Source organism: Eumetopias jubatus, unplaced genomic scaffold, assembly GCF_037043125.1.
Source record: "Eumetopias jubatus isolate StellerSeaLion01/CBP00866 unplaced genomic scaffold, mEumJub1_p1.0 scaffold_8, whole genome shotgun sequence".
In the NCBI taxonomy this organism is placed as follows: Eukaryota; Metazoa; Chordata; class Mammalia; order Carnivora; family Otariidae; genus Eumetopias; species Eumetopias jubatus.
In genome coordinates, this window is record NW_028274814.1 from 96,463,312 (window position 1) to 96,486,373 (window position 23,062).

Consider the following 23,062-nt stretch of genomic DNA (forward strand, 5'->3'; position numbering starts at 1 on the left):
GTTGGTAACACAAGCTGGTCTTTGAACATAAGAAGCAGGGGTGCTCTTTTTATTACTTTAAAAACCATCTTCCATCTCCCTTTTATTTTTTTTAAAGATTTTATTTATTTATTTGACAGACAGAGACACAGTGAGAGAGGGAACACAAGCAGGGGGAGTGGGAGAGGGAGAAGCAGGCTTCCCGCTGAGCAGGGAGCCAGACACGGGGCTCGATCCCAGGACCCTGGGATCGTGACCTGAGCTGAAGGCAGACGCTTAATGACTGAGCCCCACCCAGGTGCCCCTTCCAGCTCCCTTTTAAAGAGCAGGCACTAAAATAATCTTTGACCTCCAATAGATCATTGTTTAAATTCAACCTAGTTTGTTTTTAAAAGATTTCCATGCTGATCAAGATGATGCTTCAGTGGAGAAGACCTAGGGGGCCCAAAATAGATGCACCATCATGAGTCAGGCAGCATGCACCATCATTACTCAATACATTGTATTAAAGCATCGTCTGTCCTGGAGCATCCTTTAGGTACAAAGCTGTTTCCCAGAGTTCTAGATTTCCCAGATCAAAAAGAAACAAGGTATGCTTGTCCAATACTTTCTGCCGAGCAGGAATTAGTTTATAAAAAAAGAGTGGGGAAAAAAATACAGGGCAAGGGGACCCAGTTAATTGTAAGAGGGATCGTTGCTGTGAAAGGTTTGGAATGCCAAGGTGTCAGGTTCATCCCTAGTAGGGACTGAAGTGGGTTAAGAGAGGAAAAGACACCATACACTGCTGTCAAGACAAATCCCTTTTCTAACACTTACTAGCTGCTCCACCTTACTACAAAGCCTTTGCAGCACTCCATTTTCTCGTCTGCAAAGTGATGAGGTAATAACATAACGGTGCCTACCTTTGAGCATTGCTGTGAGTAAAGAATGGGACCATCCATTTAAAATGCTTAGTACACAGCAGAGCACATACAGATACCATACTGCAGGCTATTGTTCCATTTTGGTTACTCTTTGGTGCTATCTGGTTGAACAGGACTGCCTGGAAGGCTCTGGGATGGGGCCTCTGAAGACCTTGGAGAACTAAGAACATACCTGGCAGAGGACACAATATTGCCCTGCTGGGGCAAGCCTAGATGGAAAGATCCAAATATGTTTCTAAATATTAACCAGCCTAGAAGTCTGCTACAGCAGAGGCAGATGATGTCATGGAAAGAAGCGGGCTTGGAGTCTGACAGATTCAAGTCTGAATCCTTGTTTTTGAACCTACTTGCTTGTATGATTTTGGACAAATCACTTAATCCTTCCCAGCTGGGGTTTCCTCACTTATAAAACGACATTAATGCCAAACCCTGTCATTGTGAGGATTAAATGAGTCAGGCCATATCAATGTCTAGACAAAAGGTTCTTCACAGAATCCTTTTTTGTTAAACGTTTTTTTTTAAGATTTTATTTATTTATTTGCCAAAGATAGAGAGCACAAGCAGGGGAAGTGGCAGGCAGAGGGAGAAGCGGGCTCCCTGCTGAGCAAGGAGCCCGATGTGGGACTGGATCCCAGGACCCTGGGATCATGACCTGAGCTGAAAGCAAACGCTTAACCGACTGAGCCACCCAGGCGCCCCTCGTCACAGAATTCTTAAAGCCTAAGATTCTGCAGTGGTCCCTGAGGCCATGGCAGGGTGCAGGAGGCTGGATTTTAAGACTAGCATTCGGTGGTGGCCACTGAGCAGACAGGACTTCACTTGCACGCGCACCTCGCTCCGCTTCCTCAGCAACCATGTCTGACAAACCCGATGTGGTTGAGATTGAGAAATTCGACAAGTCGAAATGGAAGAAGCCAGAAACGCAAGAGAAAAATCTACTGCCTTCAAATAAAGAAACGATTGAACAGGAGAAGCAAGCAAGCGAATCATAATGAGGCGCGTGCCGCCAATATGCACTGTACATTCCACAAGCATTGCCTTCTTATTTTACTTCTTTTAGCTGTTTAACTTTGTAGATGCAAAGTGGTTGGATCAAGTTTAAATGATTGTGCTGCCCCTTTTCACATCAAAGAATCGAGAACTACTGACAACCAAGGCGCCTGCCTCTCCCATCTGCCTGTCTGGCTGGCAGGGAAGGAAAAGAACTTGCATGTTGGTGAAGGAAGAAGCTGGGTGGGACGACAGTGAAATTGAGAGTAAAAACCAAGCTGGTCCGGGGTGTCCTGCAGGCTGTAAAATGCAGTTTAATCAGAGTGCCATTTTTTTGTTGTTGTTGTTGTTCAAATGATTTTAATTATTGGAATGCACAATTTTTAAAATATGCAATAAAAAGTTTTAAAACCTGAAAAAAAAAGACTAGATCCTAATCCCAGTTTTGACCAAGGCAGTTGTGCCTTTTATTTATTTTTTAAGATTTATTTATTTATTTTTTGAGAGAGAGAACATTCATGAGCACGGAGTGGGGGAGGGGCAGAGGGAGAGAGAGAATCTCAAGCCGACGCTCAGTAAAGCACGGACCCCGACTCAGGGCTTGATCTCACGACCCTGAGATCATGACCTAAGCTGAAATTAAGAGTCGGGTGCCCAACCGACTAAGCCACTGTTTTATTTATTTTTTAATTGTTTTTTTCATGTTGGTATTCTGTGGAAGATTTTTTCTTCCCATTATTTTGTTTCCCATTGTTCATAAAAAAGTTTGAAAGCCACTGGCCTGACAAACAGTATTTACTTAGTAAGGTTTCAAGTTCTGCAAGCTTTTTAAAATTTTTTTAAATTAATTTTTATTTTTAAGTTTTTTATTTAGAGAGAGAGAGAAAGAAAGCATATGCATGTGAGCAGGGAAGGGCAGAGGGAGAAGGAGAGAGAATTTTAAGCAGGCTCCATGCTCAGGGTGGAGGCAGACTCAGGGCTCCATCTCATGATCCTGAGACCATGACCTGAACCAAAATCGAGTCAGATGCTTAACCGATTGAGCCACCAAGGAGCTCCAAGTTTTGCAAGATTGAAATGAGAGAATCCATAAAATGCTTAGCACAGTGATTGCTATTTAGTGAGTACAAAAATAAATACTATATATATTTTTTCTTACTCTTTTGGTAAGTGCTTGGCTAACACTATGCCCAGGATGATCATACATCTGATTTGCTTGGGACAGTCTTGGTTCACTCTTGTGGTCCTGTGTAACTATTAATAGAGCCACCCTGCACTTACAGAAAGTGCTTGCTTTGGATGGTAAGTTTTTTGTTCCCCCTAATTATACCCTGTGCCATGCCATGGAAGAAAGTCATTCCTTTCACTACACAAGTGGTGCTGACTGCAAGGCTCTGATTTCTTGGTGGCCATAGAATATGAACACAGTACTTGGCGAGGCCAGAGAGGATTCAGATATACCGCCCTTCTAGAAATGTCAGATATCTATCACATTAGCCTGACCAAACACAAAAATCAGCGTCTTCTGTCTCCATGCTGGGAAGCACGTAGCTGTGTCAGCTGGGGGTAGACTCAGGTTAGAAGGAAAAGAAACGTAGTTTTTTCCTTTTGCTACTTGGGAGGGTGTGTTGAAAAAAGCCCTCCAGATGCCCAGGAGAGAGATTTGGTTTTTAACATGTTAAAATTGTGACCTTTTGTGACTATTAACTCACACATACAGAGGGCAGCAGCCTTTCCTGCTGCACCGCCCAGCGCGTATCCGGTCTAATCAGTAGACAGAAGAAATTCTACAGCGGTGACTCACTTCTGAGCTAACAATGGAACTTACGCTCCTTGGCTTCTTATTATTTTTGAATCTGGAATTCTTTTGGTAAAGTTTGACACAGTAAATTTAGAACAAAAGGTGTGGACATTAATGTCCCTCATGGGTAAAGCTTCGACAGTTTGGGCGTGAGTCAAGCCAGGCTAATGTCTGAGTCTGTAACTCAGGTGTCTTGAACAAAGGTTTTCCCCAGGTCTTTATACAGATGTCGCATCAAGGAGGGAGAATTTAAACATAAATGTTCTGATTCATTGTGACCAGGTATTCTGAACATAGACACTTTCTCTGGAATAGCTGTGTTCCAAAGTATTTCTAAGGCATAAAATCCAGCACAGAGCCAATGATAATCCAATCATAATTTAATACTCTAGCATAACTTGAATTCCATTTTTCCCCCCTGAAAAGTAACCAATTTTTTTCTGAACACCTAGGTTAACACTCAATTAACTCCAAGCTGAGAAGAAGGAAAAGGTTGTCCTGGCAACTACTTGGGAGATTCATTTGGCATAATCTGTTTTATAAGAGGACCTCTTGTTAGGGTCTCAGGAACGGTGATGTCAAGTAAATAAGTCCATACCAATTTCTGGGGCTTTATTTTTAAGTTTCCTTAAAAGAAGTAGACCAAAACACTTAATTTCTGATCTTCAAATGAGATCTTTGAAATTCACTAATTAAGGGGATCTTTGCAATGAGTTGGGAATGCAGAGAGATATGGATAAATGTAAGGGTAGGGTTGATAAAAATTATCCGAACAGGTGGAAATTTTAGCTTTGGAATTATTTTAAACAAGTTTTGGGAACAAAGAATACTTTGGGGACATATATTAGCCTAGAAAACTGATGGCTTATATATACCTCCTCTTGGATTGTTATAGTTAAAAAAAAAGAGAGAGAGAGAAATCATCACACTAGAGTGATTAATCAAAACATTTAAACAATGATATGACGCACACTGGAAGCATTTTTCTATCCTGTCTGGGAAGCCACAAGCAAGGTCTTTGGATGTCATTCCAATTTAGGCCTCCAAGGTAAGGATGTACAAAGACAACAGCAGATTTCACCAGTGACTCTCTAAAAGGAGGATTAGACAGATTGTTTCCTGTTTCTGGGGAAGAAAAAAAAAAAGGAAATAAAAAGGCCTTGGGACTGCATAGTATTTTATGTGCTTCCCTTCCCAAATTCTGTTTTCAAGTTCTTCCAGTGTCCAAAGGTGCCAAACGAGATTAAAAGAAATATGATGGGAAGAAGTTATCCAAGGTCAACCTGCCATGGAACTCATTCCTTTCATCCCTGCCTAGATGTCTTCTGGTGGCCACATATTGTTCTTTAGTCCTTCTTATGTGCATAGAAGGCATTTTTTGAGTTTTCTGAGCCATTTTATTATGACAGATTATTATTATTTTTCAAAAGGACAGGTGTATCTTTCATATTCAGTGTATAAATGACTTTCTGTCACTATCTCATGCTGCAAAACCCTGGCACACAGAAGCCTAAGTGAATCTTTTGTAGCAGGAACTAAATATGGTAAAAGCTGGTTGGTTTAGCTTTAACAGCAACTAGAGTTATCAGTTAGATGGTATAGTCAGAACAATGTGGTGATACTTAAGATTAGAAGATTTAAGGGGCTCTTGGGTGGCGCAGTTGGTTAAACATCTGACTCTTGGTTTCGGCTCCAGTCATGATCTCAGGGTCATGAGATCGAGCCCCCCAGTCGGGCTCCGTGCTCAGTACAGAGTCTGCTTGAGACTCTCTCTCTCCCTCTCCTTCTGCCCCTCCCTGCTGTGCACGCATGCTCTCTCTCTCTCTCAAATAAATGAATTAATTAAAAAAAAAAGATTAGAAGGTTTAAGCCAGATATAGAAGGTCTCAGTAATAAAACATGATTACACTGGGTTCAGTTTAGTGCCAGTGTTATGGGTCCTTTTTTTTCCACCATAATTCTTGAAGATTGTTGACCTCTGTATGTATGGTAACCTTCCATTAACAGGAAAACACGATTGAACAAAATATCCCTTTTTGTCATGCTGGCCAATAGAAAGCTCACTGTATTTCTCATATGCAGCTATTAATAATAATCTAAGCTGTAACCATCAGAGATAAACAGTTCTCCCTGGTTTATACAGCAACTAGTTCAGGGTCATTGTCAAAGGCAGGACTAGAATGTGAACTTCCTTTCAATTGGTGTGTAGCCCAATTCAGTCTCCCAGTCCAGAAAACAACAGTGTTTTGGGAACCAAACAATTCAGAATTTAGCCAATCTAATTAGAGCAAAATGGAAGCTCAGTTCAGAATGTCTAAAAAAAAAAACACCCAAACAGATGGTCAAAGTTCATTACGTGACTTTAGATACATCATTCACTCCTTTTAGGTCTTGGAATCCTCCCAAAGAATGAGAAACTTGTACAATATTCGACCAGATTTCTTTTAACCATCCCCTTCCTTGTAGGTGTTTGGCAAATGTTTTGATTGTCTGTTATTGTCACTCCGTTGCTCTCTATGGAAATAAAAGTTTAGAGACTCAAAGAACACAACAGCTGAGATGGGGTTTAGAGAGTCAGATGATCACTTCCCAATCAATGAATCCCAAGATGGGAAAGGCGTCTTATTGGAGGTGTCCTTGAATCCACTTGTGCTCCTAGTGTTATCAGTGGGTCAAATAAACACACACACATATGTATCACTTCAAATGCATCACTAATTTCCAATGCATTTCAAATGCAGTGGACCAAATAAACACACATACATATGCATCACTAGTTTTCAAATGCTGTTTTGAATCACAAAATGAAAGTTAATTTATAAGCATTAAGGGTTTCAAAATACAGTTATCAAGTTGAAGTCCATAAAATACTCTTTTACTCTTAAAAAAGGGGGTCCTCATACCAGAGAGGTTGGGGGACCACTGATAGGCCCCATCTCTCCTTTTACATACATATACAGAAAGGCCTAGAATGGCGTCACACATGGAATTAAGGCACAGCCAGGATTAGCACCAAGCTTTTTGACCTCCAGCACCTCATACTCTAGTGGTTGCCTGCTTCCTAGTTCCACCAGCCAGTTGCTTGGTCCCAATTGCCTGATACTGACTTCATCTTTTAATTTAAAATGAAAGCTATGGGAATGAAGGAATGATCCACTAATGCACTTCTAAATAAAACACTTGTGGGTGCCTTGCACTGAATTTGAACTCCTACTTGGAAAAAAAGAAATCTTAATTTAGTTCAAAATATGCTCAAAAGTATTATTAAAAAGAGAATCACAGACTCGTGAATCTGCAGTGAGAACTGTAGCCTCTATTAATAGAAGTTGCCCTGAAGCCAATAAAAATAACGTCTTGCCAGAGAATGAGGAATCCACCAAATGGCTTTGTCATTGTTGTTACAATGGACCATCCATTCAGCATAACACTCATCTCTAAACCAGACCGTTTGAATTTATTGCTAAAATGCAGATTTGTGATCTGAGTACAAATTGTCTGCTTTTATCATGTTGAATAACAATAATTGGGCATTGTAATTTATTATTTTTATTTGGAATCAGGTTTCCGATCCTGCTCAATGCTCAAACCCTTGACTCAAGCCCATTTCAAGTATCTAAATCACTGGACTTTCTTCTTTGCTGTTAGCCCTGCCCTGGACTTCTCAGAGGAGGCAAATATAAGTGGTGGGGGGTAAACTATTAAAAAAAAAAAAAAGAGGCACAGTGTGCAGCCTTGGATCACTAGTGGGTAGAGGCCATTGTTAAAGAGAGTATGAAAGGATAGGAAAAATCCTGTGGAGCTTTTACTCAGCAGCATACAAAATATCAGCTCCTTGATATATTGGCTCTGTCTTTTGTAGCCCTTATTATACTCAGCTGGGTGCTCCTTTTTAATGGTCCCCTCCTATGCTCAAATCCCCATGCTGTCCCCAGTCTTCTCTCCACAACCAAACTTCTTGAAAGAACAGTTTATATTTAGTATTTACAACTTCTTTTCCTCCCATTTAGAAAGACTTTGAGGAAAGTTTGGTCAAATAAATATGAAAGAGAGCTTAAGGAAGGTTAAATGGGTTTCTATGTCAGGGGACTTCCCCAGATTCCTTAATGTTTTAATACTTACTGTGAATATCCAAGTGGAGGGGGCTTATAAGAAATATAGTATATAGCTCAAATTTAATTGAGAGCCCATTTTATTTTATTTATTTATTTTTGCCTGAGTACAGTCAAAGAGGTCTGGTACTTGGCAGGCTCTCGTGGTTTAATTAATAATTAAACTGTGCCTTGAGAAAAACAGTCTGGAAAAGTCTGTTAAGGAATCCATCTTTCTATGCCGAGATGCCTGATGCACGTACAGTATTAAGCGTTTAGGAAATGTTTGTTGAATGAATGCATGCATGCATGATTCAGGAGCACCGCTCTAAGCAGAGATCTTGGGTGCCTGCTCCACAGGACACATGACAGGCCCATATGCAAACACTCATCCTAAAAACATCCCACCTCAGGGTCAGCTTCATGGGCTTGTGACCCACTGGGTCACACCAGCCTGCTTCCCTCGTGCTGAGAAGGACCTTGCACTTGGGTTAATGCTCTGCTGTCACTATCTTGAAATATTTAATAATTTTATTTAACAGGGGCCCCACATTTTCATACTGCACTGGGTCCTGGTAGCTGATCTCGCCCAAGGAATCCCTTGCTAGAGCTCTTCTGCTTCCTCTCCACTCCCCTCAGCTTCCCAGTGCCCACGGCTCTCTACCAATCTTCTCTACTTCAGGGCCTCAGGTGTGCCCAAATTTTGGGGCCCACTCTTGAAGTCCCCTTCATCAAAACCCAAGTTCTGAATATATTCCTAATGCATGGAGTTACATTCGCTCTAGCTACCCTACACTAGCTGGAAGGAACAAATCACCTTGTTTAGACGAATGGGTTAATAGCTAAAAAAGCATAAGGTGTCACCCTCACCTTCTGTCTCCAGGTTCAATGAACTTTAAAAAAGAATGATTCTTTTCATCAAGGACTGGCTCTCTAATGGCTGCGTTTCAGATATTCACCATACACAGATATTTTAGGCATCGTCCATAGACAGATATTTTGGGATGAGGCATCTTTCCTATATTCCTCAAATTGTATTCTTAAGGCAACTGCTGACAGTATCACTCTATCTCTTCATGAAACAGCTCTCATTCATATTAGACATTGTTTTAAAAATTATGGTGTCATTGCATTTTTTTAATTGACAAAGCATTAACAAAAAGATTTGTTTTTGTCAAGCAGTTTTGCAATAAACATATTTGGAAAGACTGTTTACTTTCATCTGTAATGATCACACCTTTTGGGTTAGAAACTGGAAGTCCTGGGTTCCAAAGAGGTCTACTTTGCCAGCATTTTAGCTACATGATCTTGGACAAGTTCCTTGATGATCCTGAATTCTTTCTTAAAAAGCAGAGCCAAAGAACACCTCTGTTGCTACTTTTGGGTTCATTTTGGGAGTTAAATGAGACTTATGAGACATGTGCTTTGAAGGCCATGGTGGGGAGGCGATGATTATGAAATCAACTTCCAAGTGTCAATACTGCGTTCTGGAATGTCTGAAGACAGATCCAGGACTGGAGGCAAGGGTGACTGCAGAGACTAAGGCTGGGGACAAGGTCTGAGGAACTGATGAAGAACGAATAAGCTGCAAGAGCAGAAAGGTGGGCATTCAGATTTTCTGGGGCCCATTTTTCTTTTACCAGCATGAGCTGAGGATGTGGTCAAAGGCAGCAATCACCTACAAACTAGAATTTTAACAATGAAATATGACAGGAAAAAAAATTAGAAACTAAAGCAAGAGGCAAGAAGCCTGGGGGAAAAGAAGTTGGATGAGGTGAAGGAAAGGAGGAAGGTTTTCTGCCTCACTTTTCATAATAACTAGGGGACTGCATAGCAGAAGGAAGAGACAAAAAAAGAAAATCTGTGTTGATCCTGTGAAGGCAGGCAGGCAAAGGAAAGATGTTTCAAGGAAGGTTTTTAAAGAGAGTATCTCCTTCATAAACAACAGAAGCAGCTGCTCAGAAAGAATGTATGTGGAAGAGATGTTGATTAATGACTCAGTGAAAATGATTTCCAGACACATATTGGCAGTAATTCAAATCCAGGGGGGTAGGGAGCCTTCGGATCAGCAGAGAAGTTTTGATATGTTTTGGAGATCCTATCAGGAATAAAGAGACAAGCCTTGTGGGGAGACCTTGGTGGTGATGGAAGGCCAAGGCTAAAATTTCTGACCGTTTGCTTTAGGAAGGAAGGAGCCGATAGAGGAGGCATTGTGATATGGTTTAAAAAATGTATTTGTGATTCCATTCAGAGCTAGAGGACAATCTGGTAGACTTGACAGGGGAACGTGACTGCGAAGGGGAAGCCAAGGTGGAGGTCAGGCTACAAAAGCAGGTGGGGGAGGTAGGAGTTGGGGGGGCGGTGAGCAGGCAAGATTGAAGAATAACAAAAGCCAAAGAAGAAAACCAAACCCATTTTTCCCCCCAAGTTGTTGTTCCAAATAGGGTCAGAGATGGTGTTAGAGGTCAACTCGGTTCGGAGTCAGCCTAGACTCACGGAGGGTGTCTGGCGTTCATGGAGTTTCAGCACTTGCTATTAAGAGAGCAAGCTTCAGGGGTATGGACCGGAGTCCTTGAGGGGCCTTGGGTCCCATGCAGGAGACTTGTGTACGGAAGCACAAAGCAGGAGAGATCAAGGTCACCATGGGAACAGGTCCTGGCTGACTTGGTGCTGTCCCTTGCCCTCTGACGCAAGCCCCACTTCTGGGTGAAGGTAGGTCCCGGAGTCTGGAGTGAAAAACTGGACCCTATTCCAGCTGGACAGACAGTCCTGGATGGAAGGACAATAAGACAGCAATTGTGGGAGAAGAAGAAGAGATCACTGGAGCTGATATTATGTACAGAAAGAAAATATTTTTGGAAGCAGTTATATGTGGGGTATGGAAAAGGGAGAGGTGGGAGGGATAGAGAGAGCATTAGAAACATAGGCTGAGTGTTCTACTAAGTACGTCATGGATGTAATCTCATCTCTCTACTGCCGTAGCCCTGTGAGGTATATATAATAATACATATTGCTTCCAGTTCATAGATGCATGTTCAGGTTTCTTGTTATATACATATTGATAATAACAGTGGCTAAACTTGACCGCATGTTTTTTATGTGGCAGGAACTTTATAGATTATATTTTACTCCTTACAACAACAATAGCAAGTAGATACAAGTATGACTTCCATCTTCTAGACGAGAAAGCCCAGACACGGGCAGTCTTGCAACTTACCTAAGGCCGCACAACCAAGATATGGAAGCAGCCATGAGGCTCACCCAGGCGCTGTGTTTCTAGAGGCCAGTGGTGTAACCACTACAATGAACAGTTGCTGTGAAGCCAGTCAAAATTGAGAGAAAAAAGAGAGGGAAGATACACCAACAAAGACTTAGAAGTTACTATTTAAGAGATAAAGAACAGCAGGGCTGGGGATAGGAAAACCTCATCTGGACAAAGAGATTTGAATGTTTAATTTTTAGAGATAGGAGAAACTTTATTGATAATTTTAATAAAAATGAAGATAATAATAACACTGTACATCTATTGAAAATTTACTATGTGACAGATCCTGTTCTAAGTGATATATATGAATGTGTATATATATATATGTATATGTGTACATATATATATCATTGAACTTTTAGAACAATCCTGTGTCTCTTTTATTGAAATCCCAGGATGTACCACACAGTAGGTGCTCAATAAATATTTATTGAATGAATCTTAAAAAGTAACCATCTACACTTTTTGGAAACTCTGGGCCACAGGGCTGAAGTCCAAGAGGCTCAGCTCCCATGGCCCTCTTGTTTTCTTACTCCATAGCATTTATCTCTGTCTGAAATTATCCTGTTTTTTTTTCTTTCCTTTTTTTATTATCTGTCTGTCTGTCTGTCTCTCTCCGCATGAGCATGTAATCTTTAGGAAAGCCAAGCATCACTCATCTTGTTTAGTGCTATACTTGTAGCATCCAGAACGATGCCTTGGGCATAGGAGGTAATTAATAACTATTTGTTGCATAAGTGAAAGAAGAGAACCCAACAGAAAGACTCTTTTCCACACCAGTGCACTGAATTGCAGAGCAGAGAGGCTGGCTGTCCATGTGCTGATACAGCATCTTTTTCTGTGCCTGTTTTCAAAGAGCATCTGTTTACTTTCTCCATCACTGACTCAACTGTTCATTTACCCAGATAGGCTTAGCGGTGGAGAAAGGAAGAAGAGAAGTTTCTTGTTTGTTTTGTTTTCAACACAGATAAACACAGATCATCACAAAGATGATCAAACCATCTCTATATGAAAACAACTCTTCCACCTCATACCCATTAGGATGGCTACCATTAAACAACAACAACAACAAACAGAAAATAACAAGTGTTGACAAAGGTGTATAGAACTTGGAACAATTATGCGCGTTGGTGGGAATATAAATGGTGCAGCCACTGTGGAAAACAGCATGGCGGTTCCTCAAAAACATTAGAGATAGAATTACTATATGATCCAGCAATCTCATTTCTGGGTATATATCTAAGAGGATCTCGACCACTATTTGTACACCCATGTTCATGGCAGCATTATTCACAAGAGCCAAAAGGTGGGAGGCAACCGAGTGTCCATCGATGGATGAAAGGATAAACAAAATATGATCTATACACAAAGGGAATTGTGTAAGACTGTTGAGTCACAGACCTGTACCTCTGAAACAAATAATACATTATATGTTAAAAAAAAAAAAAGATAGTAGGAAGGGAAAAATGATGGGGGGGAAATCGGAGGGGGAGATGAACCATGAGAGACTATGGACTCTGAGAAACAAACTGAGGGTTCTAGAGGGGAGGGGGGTGGGGGAATGGGTCAGCCTGGTGATGGGTATTAAGGAGGGCACGTACTGAATGGAGCACTGGGTGTTATATGCAAACAATGAATCATGGAACACTACATCAAAAACTAATGATGTAATGTATGGTGATTAACATAACATAATAATAAAAAAATTCAAAAAAAAAAGTAAGGAAATTCTGACACATGCCACAACATGGATGAATTTTGAGGATATTATGGGAAGTAAAATCCTAGGGGCTGGGGGCCGGAGGGAATAGGAAGTTGTTGTTTAAAGGCAACAGAGTTTTGCCAGATGAAAGGAGTTTTGAAGATTGGCTGCACAACACGTGAATATTCTTAACACCATTAAACTGTACTGTTAAAAATGTTTAAGATGGTAAACTTTGTTATGTGCATCTTTTCACAATTAAAAAAAGTAGATTTAAAAAAAGATGACTCTTGGTATATGACATATGCCTCATTTTAAACAATCAAGATCCTGAAGTGAATGATTCAGTGAAGTCAAATGAAAATGCAGAGTAAATATAAAAGGAAGAGGGGTGTAAGACTAAGAGGGAACAGCAACACCATAACTAACCTGTATTAGAGATGAGGAGGGATTAAGCATAAGCTTTTGGTTTTGTACACTTTTTTTTTTTAAGATTTGTTTATTTGAGAGAGATTGAGCATGTGCGCACGAGCTGGGGGAGGGGCAGAGGGAGGGGCAGAGGGAGAGGGAGAAGCAGGCTTCCCGAGGAGCAGGGAGCCCGACGCGGGGCTCAATCCCAGGACCCCGAGACCATGACCTGAGCTGAAGGCAGACACTTAACTGACTGAGCCACCCAGGCGCCCCTGGTTTTGTCGTCTTGATGGTCACTGTGGCAAATAACACTTTTTTCAATGTAAGATACACTTAAGCATTTTACACAAATCTTTATAGATATTTAAGACTTTGGAGCCTATGGCATTTACCAAGTCAGGCAGATTGGATCAGGCTGTGACCCGTAATGCTGCTCTGATGTGACATCTCTGTTTCCCAGACACCCACCTGTCTACACGAAGCTGGCAGACAATGCTTAGGGCATCGACAACTCCTTCTTCTTTCAACTGTCGACAGCCAATGGATGTAGCAATAAAACACCCCGTTCTACCGATCCCTGCACTGAAAAGAAAAGACAAAGAGTAAAAAGGTGGAGGAAAAGTAGAAAAGATAAAATATGTTCTTTTATTTATTTATTTATTTATTTTTGGTTTTTGAAAATTTTAATTCCAGTATGATATTCATCTCAGCGGTGCAATATAGTAATTCAACAATTCCATACAACACCCAGTGCTCATCATGACAAGTACTCTCCTTAATCCCCGTCACCTATTTCACCCATCCCCCCATACACCTCCCCAAGATAAAAGATATTCTTTTAAAAGGGTATGTCTAAATCTGAAACAGCAAGCCAGGCTTAGCAACAACAATGACAAAGCTCTCAGGCCCAGGTGACAAACCTGGCCCAGAGCAGTGCTTGAACTGCATTCCGTCATTGAGTTATATGCAGTAGGGAAAATAGTGAAAAAGGCATTGTAATTATTCTACAAAGAATAATGAGGACCTGAATTTAGGGAAGGTATAGGCACTCGAGAAGAGGAGAAAGACTTAGATACATCACAAATATGAATCTGGGGGACCAGAAGAAAGGTAGTGCCCATGAGACAAAGGGAGAATTCTAGAAGAAGGGCTGATTTGGGTGCAGGGGAGGTTGGTGTTGGATATACTGATGCTGAAGATTCCAGTGAATAAGTGAAGATTCAGCTGGGTTTGGGAGAAGGATGTGGCCAGAGGCACAAATATCTGAGTCATTTATATCCAGATGACAGTTGAATAGAAACACTATCCATCCAATCCAGGAGGGTTTGCCAATTCATCTGCCCTAGATGGTAAATCATCAACCTAACAAGCCCTTTAACTCTCTCCCCATCCCTCCTTCCTCTCCCTCTCCTCCCACCCCTCAGCAATTTCAACCACTAATAGTCTTTATGCAAATTTCTCTCAAATTTACATCTAAATTCCCTAAATTTCTCCTAAACTCTAGATTAGCATTTTATCTCTTAGCTGGAACTCTTGAAGTTACTATTTTGCACTGGCTTCAGTTCAACGAATCTAAATTCAATGTATCTAAAACAGAATTATCTTTTCCCTCAATGGCATTACCAGTTAGCCACAAGTTTTCCAGCCTAGAAGTCTTGGAGCCATCTCCAACATCTCCCCCCCTCACCTCCCACAACCAATCTGTTACCAATTCTTATATTTTCCACCTCTACTGAAGCTTCTGGGATCCATGCTTTCCTTTCTATAAACTGTGCTCACGTTTTCGACATCTCCTTACTTCATGGTTAGCAATGATCTCATTATGGTTGCCAAGTCTTGAGTCTCTTCCTGGACTAATTCACGATACACACAGCTGCTAGGTTCATCTTTTTAAAATAGGGATCTGATCATATTACTCTCTACTCAAAGACTGTAGACGCCTCCCAGTAGTTACGGGCAGTGTCTGAGCTCCCCACCATGGTATCCGTGGCCTCGCATGATATGAATGGGACTAACTTGCAAGCTTTCGGTCTTGTTACTGTCCTCCTTGTAACCTTTGTGCCATTTTTGTCATCTACATGAATCACTGCAAAAAATGGCTTTTATTTTCCAACTTTCTTTTCTGTGTTAAGGATATTCCTTCAGTCAGAAATGCCCTCTAAAACCTTTAAAACCTTTAAAACCACAAATATTGGTCATTTTTTAAGCTCCTGTTCAACATTATTCCAATTCTGAGAGGCTCTCCTCCCTCCTCATGGTTTGAATTAATAGTTCCCTTCTGGGCATTCAAATAGCATTGGTTTCTCATATTTGGCACTTGTTTCTTTTCTTTTTCTTTTCGTTTTTTTTTTTTTTTAAGATTTTATTTATTTATTTGACAGAGAGAGACACAGCGAGAGAGGGAACACAAGCAGGGGGAGTGGGACAGGGAGAAGCAGCTTCCCCGCAGAGCAGGGAGCCCGATGCGGGGCTCGACCCCAGGACCCTGGGATCATGACCTGAGCCAAAGCAGATGCTTAACGACTGAGCCACCCAGGCTCCCCTCTTTTCTTTTTATTAAAAATATTTTATTTGTTCATTTGAGAGAGAGAGACAGAGACAGAGACAGAGAGAGCACAAGCAGAGGCAAAGGGAGAGGGAGAAGCAAACACCCCCACCATGCCAGGAGCCCGACATGGGGCTTGGTCCCAGGATCATGACCCGAGCAGATGCTTAACCATCTGAGCCACCCAGGTGCCCTTGGCACTTGTTTCTTATTGGATGGGAGTGCAGAGGAATTCCGAGGTGGAGGGGGGTCCCTTTTAGTTGAAGAGTCTATAAAGAGTTTGTTTCACTAGAGAGATAGGATTTGAACTGTACCCTATGAATGGCAGGCATTTTGGTTATCATGAATGAGGGAATATTCCATGTATGAGAATGGTATAAAGAATGTTGCAGAACAGGATATATGATATGCAATAGTGACTAGACTAGCTTGGCCTGAAGAGAAATTTATCCCAGAGAAATAGTGGGAAATAAGACTGGGCAGGCACAACGGGCCCTATAAAGGATCTCACACGGAAAGCTAAGAGGTTTGGACTTCGTCCTCTAAAACAGTGGTGGTTTGCTTTTTGTTGTTGTTGCTGTTGAGAATTTGATAAAAACTATGAACTTTCACTCCCCAGAAAAACCCACATAACTCTATGTACTCCCATTTGTTAAAGTAATTTCAAGGAGTTCAATGACCCCTGTGGTTTATCCATAGACCCAGGGTTAAGATCTTTTGCTCTAGGCAATGGGGGGCCATTGAGGAGTGCTGAGTGGGGATTCCATATGATGAAGGAGGATTTTAGGAACATCGTGCAAGAGAAGTGGATGGGGTAGGCTGAGCTGGGGGTGGGGCACAGGGAAGTGGGGTGTGTTTGTGCAATTAGCCAACTACTTCTAAAATACATGGATGAGGTCATTAGGGCCTGAACTTGGGTGGTTGGACAGGAAGTGATGATTATGGGAGAAGCTTTGAAGGGAAAGCCAATCTGGTGACTGATTAGATACTGAGGCTGGAGTTGAGAGAAGGGCCAAAGATAACTGTCAACATTAGATGTTGAGTGCTTGGAAAAAAGCTGGTCTTATTCTTAGAAATGGTCATCAGCAGGGCAATGGGTTTTACAGGGGAAACAGCTCGTTCGTTTTAGATATCTTGAGTGTTTTATGATTTTGGGTGGAGGACGGTTCCAGACCCAAAACATGACCCATTAGGCTGTCTTTCCTCACCCCCAAGTGAAGTTTAGGATAAGGCCTAATGCTAGAAACTGGATAATGACTCCTTTGGATACAGAGATATATACTGAATTTCACTTTTAATTAAACCACAAAGGTTCACAGAAGAAGGCGGCTAAAGTTACAATTTAAAGTAATTATATTTTACTTATTAAAAATGTCATCAAAAGCTATCTTTCAAGGCTTAAGAGGTTAAACAAAGCAACATAAATTATTTTGATGAAGTACGAAGAATAAATGGCTGGTTATACAAACAACTTGAAAGCGATTTGCTTTCGTTTGGGCACACTAAAAGGAAAAGGGGAATGAGGTATCAGTTATGAGGGGAGAGTTTTAAACTAGATGTTAGGGAAGGGAACCACCACAGGCATCTGTTGCTTTTGTCTGCCTAGCCTCCAAAACCCCACGTTCTGGTAATAACACTTTGTTCTCCTTTTGGCAAACTACTGCTTACCCACTTCCCCCTTCATAGATTTATTTCCACCTGTTTTTTTTTAATGAAATCACTTTTAAAATAGCTGACTGGTTTTCACCACATTTGACATAATGATAGATACATGTTATCAAGATACCATTCTAGTATGGCTCAGGTGCCATCTTGAAACAATAAAAAAGCCATTGATAATTTTTAAAAACGTGTCATTCCTAGAGTCAATGAGCCCGATGAGACTAAACAAATAGATGTAAGTTTCAAGTTCGAGGGCTGAATAGAGTGTCCGGTTCCCTGAGCCATTGATGTAGAAGTGCTGTTCTCTACTGTGTCATTGCTGTTTGCTGAAATGCCCTGATAAGACCACTTCATTTCTGCAACGTGGCATCTCGATCAAAACTCAAATATGAAGAAGTTAGCCAATTTCAGTAAATACTGAATTTACCAATAAAGTTGCAATCAGGAAGCACCACCCAACTTCCACTCGTTCGATGACTTTATGGGGGATGGACAGTTGCTTAGGCAGAAAGGACAGTTCATCCCTTACCTGCAGTGGACAACCACAGGCCCCCGGCCCGTGGAAGCAAGCCTGTCTTCTTCGACATCCAGCATGAGCTGTAGAAGAGGCTGAGCACTGTCTGGAGTCTTGTGATCAGGCCATGAGGTGTACCAGTAATGCTTCACATGTTGGGTGTGACTTCCTTGCTGAAAATAGCAAGAGCCACCAAATGCCTCATTTACTTGTGGAACTAAAAGTCATCCAAACCACAATACTGAATGCCTTCTATCACTCCCATCTTGCTGGCAACTTACTTCTGGATGGAAAAAAGAAATCTAGGAGATTCCTGAAGCATACTCTTCTACCTTGAGAAAACATGACTATACATATGCTGATGTCCCAGTTTGACAGTCTTGCCTCTATTCAATGAGAAATAGAATTTGAAAATCGAAAAGGCATATGAAACCTATGATAACTATATGTGTGCGATTTGTTGTGATAAAGAGAATGGCAGACGCAAAGGAAGCCAAGAGGGATTTGGAACGGTGTGTTTCCTGCTCTTTGAACATTCTTGACAGTGATGATAAACATATTAGCCCCCATAGGAACACTTAATTTTATACTTGGCCCCTACATTTGATTTTCTACATTCATCCTAAATTGCAGTTTTTAGCAGCAGCGAGGAGTCCCAGGAGTAAAGGAGCTACAAGGGGTCACTAAATTAGACAAGCTTTGAGTGCGGGTCCATGCACATCATCTCATAACCCAGTGCCCAAGGTGGGGGAGGGGAGGGCCTGGCACGGAATGGACACCCGAGGGCCTGTGGTGAAAAGGGTGCCTTCCTGTCTCGAATTCCCCTCTAAAGCCCTCAGTGCCGCTCTGCGTCTACTCTCTGTATGCTTTTGTCCCAGCAGTGAGGCTCTAGATAGGACTGAAATCTTTTGAGATGATTGTCCTCTAGAAGCAAAAACAAAACCATGGCAATGTTCCTCAGCATCTGCTGCCCATAACTCCAATAAGATAACTTTTGTATGACACAATCTGGTCTGGGGAAAGTCCCCATAAATTACTGTAACTCCAAGTTTGGGAAGATCTCATCAACACTTCAGGCTTGTCTTTCCTCCCACAGCCACCCACAAGCACAGATTTTTCTCTTTCACAGTTTCCAGGCCTTACTAAAAGCTGCTTAGACCAAAGTCATGTTAAGAAAACAAAAAAACAAAAAAACAAAAAACAATAAGCCCCCCACCCCCCAAATCATGGTAAAGTCTCCAGTACAGACCTGTAGTTAAAGGCATTTGAAAGGTTGAATCAGGGATGTTTTGTTTCTAGAAATTAGAAGATCACAACATCCTACTTAGTGAATTTCCTTAATGCCTACTTACATTACTTTAATTATTCCACATACTAAGAGTAGCTGACGACAAAGAAATACATGAGAAGATGATGATCATTTCTCTTTGATCTTGGCATTATTTTTTTAAATTGAATCTGCCATACTTATTAGGATAAATACTTTCAGAGGAGAAATGTAATCCTGCCATATCATCTACTTTGTAGATAGCTCCAGCTACATAATCTTACCTTTAAGACAAGGTTTCGAACAGTGTAGTTGTCACATTCATTTACATTGATGACCAGAACCTCAACTTTCCCATATATTCCTCTCTTTTCTGGCCAGTATAGCACACATTTCTGGAAGAGGAGAAAAAAGGAACACAGCAGATATTAATGATTTCACTGGCCTTGGAGTACTTTTCATTCAAGCATCTCAAGAGTTTTTATTTAATTAATTCTAAAAATATCAGGTATCGATTTTACACGGCTGGAAATGGACTAAAACCACTGAATGGTACATTTTAAACAAGTGACTTTTATGGTATATGAATTATATCTCAATAAAATTTTAAAAACGAAGTATCAATTTTTACACGTGCCTGTCAAACACTATTTTTACTAAACCCATACCAAAAGGGGGCAAGATTTCCCAAAACCTGAAATTAAGAAATAATTGAGAAATTAAGCATTAAGAAATTAAAAAAATACAAGTATTAGACTTTATCATGTGATACAATAAAAGAAATGGTTTTTCACAATGATTGAGCCAAGTCACATTTTCATGCTCCGTCCAGTTGAAGCATCTAAAAAGAGTATCTGTAATGTGTTAGATGCCACCGAATGAAGGTTCCCTAGTATGTAAAGAAGATGTAATGATCATTAATATATCTATGGTATTATATTTTCCAGGACCGATGGTCTTTTCACCTATAGGGTCGATTGAAATAAACGTATAACAAAATTATTTTTAAGAAAACATTTTTAGGGGCACCTGGGTGGCTCAGTCGTTAACCGTCTGCCTTCAGCTCAGGTCATGATCCCAGGGTCCTGGGATCGAGCCCCACATCGGGCCCCCTGCTCAGCTGTTCCCTCTCTTAAATAAATAAAGAAATATTAATTTATTTGACAGAGAGAGAACACAAGCAGGGGGAGAAGCAGAGAGAGAGAGACAGGGAGAAGCAGGCTCCCCGCTGAGCAGGGAGCCCAACGTGGGGCTCAATCCCAGGACCCTGGGATCATGACCTGAGCTGAAGGCAGTTGCTTAGCCAACTGAGCCACCCAGGTGCCCCTAAATAACTAAAAATCTTAAAAAAAAAGAAACATTTTTATAACGGATCCTCTTTGAAGGGTTTAATAAGAGTAATAATAATTATATTGCAACCGTGGCATTATAACATGGTAGTTAAGGTGCAGGCTTTGGAGCCATAGAACCTAGGTCCAAATTTTGATTTTGCCACTTATGATTAGCTGAGAATCTGTAAGAAAGACACTTAATCTCTGTGGCCTCAGTTTACTCATCACTTACTACATGAAAGTCACTTAGGACAAAGCCAGACATACAGTAAGCATTTTAAACACGTTGTTCTTCTTATTGTTGTTCCAACTTCAGGTTTTTGATCTAAATGATTCAGTCATTACTTCATTATACATTAGATCATGAATTAAATATTGTATAATTATTATATCCAAGCTACATTATTAAAAGAAAAATACAAAAAGAGATTCAAGCATACACATAGGTTCATATTATTTATTATTTGTCTTTTAAACAGCTACAAAAAAACTATGAATTCTGACCACGTATTTCAGTGATTAAGAAAGTAAAGTGTGAAAGGTGATGTTTTATTTCAAGTGCCCAGAGAAGCAATGTTAACTTTAGAAATACTATTTAAATAGAACTTATCATTTTCTTGCAAACACACATGCACATTTATAGAGAAATTCCTTCACATTTATAGAGAAATTGCCTTCAGTCAGGACATTTTAGTCCTCAGGATACTTGTTTCTTTACATCCCAGGTCAAAGGCATAGGACCACACTTGAAAGAAAATTAAGAACATACAGATTCAAAAGAGCAACGAAAGAAAGAGTCACAGATGTACAGAGCTGGAGGAAAAGACCCGTAAAGTATCAGAAACACACCTCAGGGAGTCTATCATGCTAAGTACTAACCACTCCACATGCTAGAGCCAGGATGGAATAACTGTTTCTTTCATCCATTACAATAAAAACACATTTGCATCCTCTGTGTCCTGGTCCTTTTCCAAACAAAGTAAATCATTTTCATCTCTATTTACATGCCACCCCACACCCGAGACCGGCCGGCAATCAGGCTGAAGGCATACTCTGGCTGACATAACATTAAGTAAAGAAACCTTTTAAAAATAAAGCAACTTATTTCTCTCCTCATTTACTAGTGCCAAGTGTCTCAAATTTCCCAGGTTTGTTAAAGAGAATCATACTAACCAATCTGCCTGGTTTCTTTCAATGAAGCATCAATTATTTTGCTGTGAGACCCGAACTATTGTGTAAAACCCATGCCTCCTGGATGAATCCAAGAAGAGTGACAAAGAATCTTGAGAAAGGTATTGAACAAAGAAAGAGGCATTCAGCGGTCCAGCAGTCTGGCATACGTGCCCCATTGTCCACGATGAGCCCTGAGCAGCAAGCCCCTCTTTGGGAAGGTGGCTCTTGAAACCAGTAGGAAAAAGCTGCAAGGCAGGAGCTCAAAACCTGCACCCTGACTCTTAACAATACTTGAACAGCCTTGTGCACCTACTTGATAAATGGAAGCGCTGCTCCGTTCTCTCTCAAGCTTGCCGGGGCCCTCTTGAATGTTTTTCTTGACTCTTTACCAAAAATGCAATTGGCAGTCGGCTCCCAGTAGACAATGCAATGTGACTTGTTCATTCAAACAACCCTTAATTAGCATCCCATCTCCTTTCTGAGATACAATAGCTTATTTTTACACACTGAATACATTTTTCCCCCTTTAGAAGCACACAGAAAAAGAGACCAGATAAATGTGGGTGCTTTTGAACGTGAGGTGGGGGAGAGCTGCAAATGTAGTTGTTTAAAGAGCACAAGTTCATGTTCAAATTATTTTTGTGAACAGCTTTTTAGGGTTTCTTTATTGAGGTGCTAACAATGATATGAAAGGCAGAAAATGCAAGGAAGGAAAATGCTCTCTTACAGATAATATTGTGAAAGCCCACTAATTGTAGGTAATTCAAAAAAGCATCCTATCTCACAGAATATAACCCCAAATTATCACTATTCTTTGCTAACTGGGCTGATCCTTTCAGTGAAATTATCTATTAATTCCAAAAATTCATAACTTGGAGGAAAAAAGAGGGTTTCAGAGGCTCGTGTGTCTCTTGTACAAACAAGCAATTAGTGAACCCCGACTGTAAAGATTCTGGATGTCAACAAATTCTTCATAATTAGTGGTTTATCGCACAAGTAGAATGCAGGGCAAAGCAATGCAAACTCCTCTATTTTTTTTTTTCTTTGACCTTCCCTCTCACTTCCACCACATTAGGGCTATTTGTGTATAGAGAGGAAGGAGGTCTAGCTAGTAGTTTAGTTGCCTGGAAAAAAAAATCTATTTTTAAGTTACTTTCTTTTTGAATTCTATGCATTTAAAATCAAAAAGATTTTGCTCTCTGAGCTAAAGACACATATCATCACATAGACAGTGGTTCTAAATAAATAAAAAGAAGATGGTCAGTTTCATTTGGGTTACATTAGCATATGAGAGGTATAGGATGGGTCAGATTGCCTACAGTTATTATAGTTACTTTCATTCCTGTGTTCCTACTAAGTATTACCAACAAAGGTGCAGCAATTTATTATTATAAGTACCTTCACCCATATC

At 40.7% G+C, this 23,062-nt stretch overlaps 2 protein-coding genes across 2 annotated transcripts in view; one reads left to right on the top strand and one right to left on the bottom strand.

The window, feature by feature from the left end:
- Positions 1-23,062, bottom strand: part of PTPRR (protein tyrosine phosphatase receptor type R) — a 240,372-nt gene that overhangs the window by 4,957 nt on the left and 212,353 nt on the right. Inside the window, exons 11-13 of the mRNA XM_028110864.2 lie at positions 19,432-19,542; positions 17,896-18,053; positions 13,628-13,741 (exon numbers count right to left, since the gene is read on the bottom strand). Coding sequence (XP_027966665.1) covers positions 13,628-13,741; positions 17,896-18,053; positions 19,432-19,542 — 383 coding nt within the window. The remainder of the gene's footprint in view (positions 1-13,627; positions 13,742-17,895; positions 18,054-19,431; positions 19,543-23,062) is intronic.
- Positions 1,757-1,977, top strand: LOC114214973 (thymosin beta-4-like). Its single transcript, XM_088025637.1, has one exon. It carries the CDS (start codon positions 1,757-1,759, stop codon positions 1,892-1,894), a length of 138 nt encoding a protein of 45 aa, XP_087881763.1. The 3' UTR covers positions 1,895-1,977.